Raw genomic sequence first — 7,952 nt, 5'->3', positions numbered from 1 at the left:
AATTCTTTAAGCAATGATTTTCTAATTCATAGCTAATGCTTCTCAAAGTTCACTATCAGCTGCGTGACTTTAACTGCTGCAGAGTGAGGAAACGTGTGTACACATACATGTACTCCCACCAAAAACCTGTAAAACGTCTAAGAATTGTTAAGATTTAAAAAAAATAAACAAGAAAACCAATTTCAGACATACCAATTCGTTGTCTGTTTTAGGCTTTTGCTTAAAATGTCAAATTTATTTTCTTCCAAACCCGGCTTCTTTGGGTGTGCTAACTTCCGGCTCCTCTCTTGGTGTGGACTTGCCACACCACTGCCGGAGCTGCCAGAGCTGGCGCTGAGTACGGCAGTGACGGTGACCACCGGTCGGGTGATGCCCAGGGGCTCCCAGACACGGCCTCTCCATGACCTTCCGCGTTCCCTAAGGGAGTGGGGGCGACGCGGACTCGGGGCTGGAGGAGACGCGCAGCTCGTGCGGGAGAGTTGTGCTCCTGTGCGACGGGCCTGCCACGAGCGCCGGCGAGGAAGCCACGGGTTTTCCAAGTTTTTCAAAACCAAAGGGTCTTCCTGCCACACATCTGATGGGGACAGCGACTTCCCGCGGGCAGGTGAGCGACAGCCACAAGCAGAGGACGCGGGTCCGTCCTGCCACGCGGGCCCGCGGCCCCTGCACCCCTCACGCGCCCAGCTCACGCCCAGAGCTCACGTCTCGCACACCTCCTGGCCTCCCGGTGACCACGGTGACCTGTTTTGGCTATGAATGATTTTGAATGTTTGCATCTGCAAAGAAAACACATAAAGTGACACCCGAGCAATAAATAAAAACGAAGCGTCCTTCTCCTGGGGTTGAGCTTTCGAGACAGTATTTGCGTTTTGGTTCTGAACAAGGAATCCCTCACAGGAAGGAAAGTATCTTTTCCACTTGTCCCACACAAAGTGCATTTGTGGCAAACATACCATAGAATAAAACACAACTTTACTAATTTTTTTGAGAATCTCCTATGCAGCAAGAGTCCAGTGAATTTCCCTTTCCCCACTCCTCCGTTTAAAGCTGAATTCCTAACCGCAGAACACTGCACTGCCAGAGAGCAGGGCTTAAACACGGTGGGTGTTGTTGTCACAAAAAGGAGAGGGAGAAACAAAATAGGGGAGCATGTCGAGGTGAAACCCTGAGGCAACGATGGCTTTTGGCGCAGGCAGTCCTGTTGGAGCGGCGAGCGGCTCACAGAGGGCCGGGGCCCTTCGGGGAGGACAGGCCCTCCTCCAGCCAGAGGGCCGCCGAGCCGCCGCGCGGAGCCCGCCGGTGGATGCGCTGGAGCCGCAGCAGGTAGAGGAGGATGGACAGCAGGACCACGAGGAAGCAGCCCGAGAACAGGTAGTGGTTGTAGACAAAGGAGACGCCCCGCCAGTGCGCGTGGCTGGCCCGGAAACTCTCCTGCTGGATGTCCCTGCCCGCACAGAGACAAAACCACAAAGAAGGAGGACGGTGAGATGGCGAGGGGTTGGCGCTGGTGTGAGCGTTGGTGTGTGAACACTGAAGCAGGTGCTGGTATGAGAGCTGATGAGTGCTGGTGAATGTGCACGCTGGTGTGAGTGTGCACACTGGTAAGCATGAACACGGGGTGAGAGCTGATGAGTGCTGGTGAGTGTGCACGCTGGTGTAAGTGTGCACACTGGTGAGCATGAACACGGGGTGAGAGCTGATGAGTGCTGGTGTGAGTGTGCACGCTGGTGTGAGTGTGCACACTGGTGAGCATGAACACGGGGTGAGAGCTGATGAGTGCTGGTGAATGTGCACGCTGGTGTGAGTGTGCACGCTGGTGTAAGTGTGCACACTGGTGAGCATGAACACGGGGTGAGAGCTGATGAGTGCTGGTGAGTGTGCACGCTGGTGTGAGTGTGCACGCTGGTGTGAGTGTGCACACTGGTGAGCATGAACACGGGGTGAGAGCTGATGAGTGCTGGTGTGAGTGTGCACGCTGGTGTAAGTGTGCACACTGGTGAGCATGAACACGGGGTGAGAGCTGATGAGTGCTGGTGTGAGTGTGCACGCTGGTGTAAGTGTGCACACTGGTGAGCATGAACACAGGGTGAGAGCTGATGAGTGCTGGTGAATGAACGCTGGTGTGTGTGCACGCTGGTGTAAGTGTGCACACTGGTGAGCATGAACACGGGGTGAGAGCTGATGAGTGCTGGTGAATGTGAACGCTGGTGTGAGTGTGCACGCTGGTGTAAGTGTGCACACTGGTGAGCATGAACACGGGGTGAGAGCTGATGAGTGCTGGTGAATGTGAACACTGGTGTGAGCGTGAACACTGGTGAGCGCTGGTGTGAACTCTGGAATGAGCTCATATGTGAGTGCTAGTGTGAACACTGGTGTGAGCACAGTTCTTCAGACTGAGCTTAGAACCTGGTTGCTGCACCCACTTTCCTTCCCTCGGAAACTGCCGGCAGCAGTATCAACGTAGGGCCCGCGTCACCTCTAGTTTGCAGCAATGCAATCTGAGTAATAGCACTGAAGAAATTTACAACTGTGAGGGTCTCACCTGTGCATGGAAGTCGGTGTGAAACCAACACAATACGTGGCCACACGTTTGTGGAGATATCTGCACGGTACAATCTCTGCAGTGGGCCCAACAGAAAGCACTGGTGCAGCATGCTCAGGTAAATGGTGGGGTAGGGCTAGTACTTCATTTATCAGGGTGCTTAGCAGGGGTGACCTGAGCCAGATCTATAAGCTTGAATGGGGAAAATACTAGTCTTTAACTAAAACTTAGGCTTTCCTTTAATCATGTAAGTGGATAACAAATAGATTAGAAGCAGCTGTGACTGTGTAACTGCTGGAAACCCATTATGGTGCTGATGTCCTAACCTTTCAGCACTACACTGAAATGACAGAGACAATCGGTCAGACATTGGAAAGGCCTTGCTATTTAGTATTCATAAAGGCCATGTGTCCTCTCTCATGCAAGCTTCTTGTAAGTTTGATATATGTATTTCAAAATGATGGGTTCCTCCACAATCCTATGCAACAGGAGTGAGAAGGCGTCCAAGGTCAGAAAGGCCAACTGCCTCCCATTTAACGGTTTTGCAGCAGTTGGGGAGTGGACAGTGGAGAACCAAACAGTGGGGCACAGCACAAAGGTGCTGTGTGCTGTAGGATGGGGAGACCCGAGTGACGGCTTCCTGCCTTCACACCCTGCCCACAGACCGCTCTGGCAGCAACACCCCAAACACCCGGAAAGCACAGCCACCACGGCCCCGCACCGCAGACACCTCCTGTGGTTCTCTGTGCCCCAGAGCAGCCTACCTCAGGGGCAAGAAGCGAGTCCTGTAAAGGATGGCCCCCAGGGTCCACTGCACTTCCTTGTCGTACACCTGCAAGGCGGTCTTGAGGCTTCTGTAGTTGACGGGAAAGGAAAACCCTCTGTGGAACACCTCAAACATCCAGGCGGATTTGAAGCACTGATACCTGCAAGTGCCAAGCATAAACAGGAGTCAGGTGGATGCCCTTGGCACAGGCGGCGTGCACATGCGGAGGCAAGCTGGCTCTCTGCGCAGCCAAGTGGATGTGTTTCCAGCTGATCTTCGTGGCTCTAGGCCCTGTCCCACAACACAGCACAGTGCACCTGCCAAATTCAATTAGCCCACCTGGTTGGTGGCTTATTCCTGTAAGTCTAGTAATTTTGGAGCAGGAGATCAGGAGGATCGTAGTTTTGAGACCACAGGGCAAAAATTCAGGAAATGCCATCTCAACCAATAAAAGCTATATGTGGCCTGTCAATCCATCTACATGGGAGGGAAGTGTAAGTAAGAAGAGTGTGGTCCAGGTCAGTCTAGACATAAACATGAGAACCTATTCAGAGAAACAGTTCAAGCAAAAAGGGCTTGAGACATAGTTGAAGAGGTAGAGTACCTGCCGAGCAAGTGTAAGGTCCCAAGTTCAACCTAGTACTGTTGAACAAAAATCAACTAGCTCATGCAATTTGGTCTCAGTATAATTTAATGCCTTACCATGGCAGATTCTTCCTGCCACTGCTTAGATAGCCCATCATTTATTTACTGAGTAAATACTGAGCACGTTCCAACTTCTTTGGACATGATTTACTACAAAATGAGAAAGCAGGAAAGTCTTTTCCAGCTCTGATATTCTCTGATCCTAAATGTTCATTCAAGAGGCCTGCTTTTGGCAAGCAAGCACTGTGCAAATTAAGCTAATGCAGCCATGAGCGATACGATATGGCTGCTGTACAGAAGTGAGCGAGTGAAAGGAATGTTTGGAGACCAACAACAGCTCTCCACCAAGGCCAAGCTGGGTGAGGGCCCCGGTTCTAGAGGCGCAGGGAGGAACGGAGGCGGCTGACAGGACAAGGAATACGTACGGCACAGAGGTAGCAGCGGACCCGATTCTGGAGTCTGTGCAGGACTTAATTACGCAAGCAACAGCTATGTTGGGGTCAGCTGCACCTTCAAGGGGCCACAGCTGACCTCAGCCTGTCCCTCCCCTTCCTGTCTTTAACTGGAAGAGAAGGAAGTCTGACATCACTTAAGGGACAGCTCCTTGGGACCAATCAGGGGCCCCTGTCTTGTGCCCGCCTTTAGGGTATATCTGGGAGGTTCCTCATTTGAATAGACAGAAGCCCTAGAGGCTTTCTCCAGGTGCCCATGTGTCCGTGTTGTTCTTGGCGGCTTTGGGGCACCCTGCGACCACACGCCACCGAGGCTACCCGTGGCCATCGCTCCCTCGTGAGCGATCATGGACCACCCAGGAAGGGGCGGACAAGCCCCTTCCCCCCCAAGCGAGGGGAAGTCGAAAGAGAGAGATCCCACACAGCTATGCATCAAGGAATGTCAGGGGAAAGAATAGCAAAACTGAGCCAAGGTCTCACAGGCTATATGGGAACAGAAGTACTTGTCCCATTTGAAAAGAGCTAAGTGTTAACAAGAAGGGAAAGTGACTGAAGGAGATGAAACACGGTCTTGGGCCAAGATGAACAGATGCTTGCCTCAAAGCATCTGGGGGTGGGTGGTCTGGAACTTACTTCAGCCGGTGGAGGTCGGCGTGAGAGGCGTACAGCCCGCGGTCAAAGCGCTCCTGCAAGATCGACCACTTCGTTGCACAATAGTCCTGAAAGCAATTTCACCCCAAAGAACTCATTGGTAAAGTCATTTTTTAAAAAGCCTTGGGCTCCATTCCTTAGTACTACATGAATAGAAAAAGCCGGAAGTGGTGCTGTGGCTCAAGTGGGAGAGCACTAGCCTTGAGCAAAAGAAGCTCAGGGACAGCACCCAGGCCCTGAGTTCAAGCCTCAGAATGAGTCCCCCCCACCAAAAGTTTATCAAACCCATATTCTAACTGGCATACCCTTCCAATTAGCAGACACACGGGTGTAGTGGAAAGTCAAGACCTGGGGGTGCTTGGGAATATTTGTTCTTTGGCACATGCAATACCCGTTCCTTTTCCTGGCAGACTTTCACTGCCCCCAGCCAGTCTCTTCAAATGTGCTTAGTTCTCCCACCATGACCACACTGCACTCTGGGGCAGACTCTGAGCAGCGTACCGGGAGACAATGGCGATGACAGAGGGCAAAGGGTGCTCCCTTGTCCCAAGTCACCTGCAGTGACGTTAAGAGCTGGTGCTCACTGAGCACTGGGGCACTGGGTGCTGCTTTTGAGTACAGCTCACCCTCCCAACCCAGCCACTCGCCTAACCTCTTCCTAGGACGGGGAAATGGCGGTTGAGAGAGCTGGTGCGCTCAGCCTTGCTGAGGGGTCAACCGGAGGAAACAGCAGACAAGAACCCATGGGGGCTGGGCTGGGGATATGGCCTAGTGGCAAGGGTGTTTGCCTCATATACATGAAACCCTGGGTTTGATTCCCCGGCACCACATATACAGAAAATGGCCAGAAGTGGCAGAGTGCTAGCCTTGAGCAAAAAGAAGCCAGGGACAGTGCTCAGGCCCTGAGCACAAGCCCCAGGACTGCCAAAAAAAACCCAAAAAAACCCATGGGGGAGGCCTCAGTGAGGGGAGGAGCTGCCACCTGACCTGACAGGAGAGAAGCAGGGCTGGGGTGGGGGGAGACGAGGCACAAGGGCTTCATCCCAGGAGCACCAGACTGCACAGCAGTCAGGTGACGGTACGTGCTTCCCACACACCGCGGGAGATCATGGGCCATGAATGCTAGGGAGAGGATCTGACAGAAGACCAACTGGGTGGCCAATGCAATCGTGCTGGTGACCCGCAGAGGCCTGCACGAAGGTAATGGCAGTCAGATACAGGGAGGAAGAAATGTGGAACAAGGCAAAAACCCAGGGAGCTGGGGAGGAGCTCAGAGGCCGGGTTCTTGCCTGGTATATACGAAGGCTTGGGTTCCATCCCCAGCACTACCCAACAAAACAAAACGAGAACCCGTAAGAGCAAAGTCCCTGCTCCTGGACTGCGGCGAGGGCACTGGACAACTGGTGGGGCCATCAACCAACATGGCCCAACACGAACAGAACCTGGAACCTGGGCAGGGGCCAGGGGTCAGGGGCAGAGGACAGAAGTGTCCTGGCAGCTAGAGGAGAAGGCTGGCAGGAGAAAAGCCTCAGAGGTTCCTGGCGACCAGCTGAGTTACTGGAGTGGTGGACTGATCCTTTACTTCTCCTGTGACTATTTCCCTGCCCCCAACCCATGGGAGCAGGACCCCACCGTCCACACTGGGGAAGTGGGCAGAGGATGCCTGGCAGGTTACCTTGGCAGCTTTAGTGAACTTAGCAGCATTGTAGTCTCCCCCCATCCGCAACACATCCTCGGTGCAATAGTAGAACTCAGAGAAGCCATAGAATTCACTGTTTTGGAAGTGAATGGGAGGCTGATAGACGCCGTTGAGGGTCGTCTGTGTCTCATTGGTTTTGTTCATGAATGGCTGGAGGGCTTCTCGACACAGGTCAAAGTCTCCCGTTCCCCGCAGGTACAAGGTCTGTCCATTTTGCTGGATCTCATCTTTAATGTCCAGGGGCAGGCATGGGTCCAGGTACGGGGCGTCGCGAGCCAGGCCAGTCTGTTTACTCAGGAGCCTGTGGCACAGAGAGCCATTCTCGCATGAGATCTAGTCGCACTGTTTTTGACAAGTAGCTACAAGCTAGCATTTTTCCTAACACGCTCTGTGGAACAGACTCCATAGGTCTGCACCTGTGCTACACAAAGGGCTCTGAAGGAAGTTCAGAGACCTGGCACCCAATCCTTCCTGCAGACTCGCGGAAGCTCTCACAGGCCCCAGACCCTGCCGTCCACGTCCAGGAAAACTGTCTGCTTTTTTTTTTGGCAGTACAGTGGTTTGAGCTTAGGGCCTTGAACTTGCTAGTTTAAAGCTCTACTATTTGAGCTGCACTTCTAGTCTAACACTTGGTTCCCTTCTATACTCCTGTTGTGTCCACATGTAAATCATTCAAGTAGCTTTTCTGTTCCTATGTGTGTACTCAAACAAATAATTGCTATATGCTTTGTGGAACGTCTGAATTCAGGGCCATTTGCTGTACTTTTTAGGTAGGGTCTTGTATTTTTTGCCAAGAGCTGGCCTGGAACCTTGATGCACCTCTTCGCGCCTCTCATGTAGTTGGGGTGACAGGTATGGGCCACTACACCATCTTTTTTTGTTAAGAATGGGGCTCTTGGGCTGGGGATATAGCCTAGTGGCAAGAGTGCCTGCCTCAGATACACGAGGCCCTAGGTTCGATTCCCCAGCACCACATATACAGAAAACGTCCAGAAGCGGCGCTGTGGCTCAAGTGGCAGAGTGTTAGCCTTGAGTGGGAAGAAGCCAGGGACAGTGCTCAGGCCCTGAGTCCAAGGCCCAGGACTGGCCAAAAAAAAAAAGAATGGGGCTCTTGCTAACATTTTGCCCAGGTTGCTTCTGAACCTCAATCCGCCTGAATGCCATCTCTTGCTGCTATATATTTAAGCTGACAGAATG

The 7,952-nt window shown here is 52.7% G+C and overlaps 1 protein-coding gene across 4 annotated transcripts in view; it reads right to left on the bottom strand.

Annotated features, from left to right (window-relative positions):
- Nucleotides 1-7,952, bottom strand: part of Entpd4 (ectonucleoside triphosphate diphosphohydrolase 4) — a 29,186-nt gene continuing 21,234 nt past the window's right edge. For all 4 annotated transcript variants that reach the window (XM_048330882.1, XM_048330885.1, XM_048330884.1 and 1 more), the window contains 4 exons: nucleotides 6,732-7,056; nucleotides 5,039-5,124; nucleotides 3,307-3,468; nucleotides 1-1,444 (listed from right to left, as the gene is read on the bottom strand). In XM_048330882.1, coding sequence (XP_048186839.1) covers nucleotides 1,219-1,444; nucleotides 3,307-3,468; nucleotides 5,039-5,124; nucleotides 6,732-7,056 — 799 coding nt within the window. In that variant the 3' untranslated portion in view covers nucleotides 1-1,218. The remainder of the gene's footprint in view (nucleotides 1,445-3,306; nucleotides 3,469-5,038; nucleotides 5,125-6,731; nucleotides 7,057-7,952) is intronic.

The sequence above is a fragment of the Perognathus longimembris genome, chromosome 21 (genome assembly GCF_023159225.1).
Source record: "Perognathus longimembris pacificus isolate PPM17 chromosome 21, ASM2315922v1, whole genome shotgun sequence".
Taxonomy (NCBI): Eukaryota; Metazoa; Chordata; class Mammalia; order Rodentia; family Heteromyidae; genus Perognathus; species Perognathus longimembris.
The sequence above is the reverse complement of the archived record's forward strand: the minus strand, read 5'-3'. Positions and strand labels throughout refer to the sequence as shown.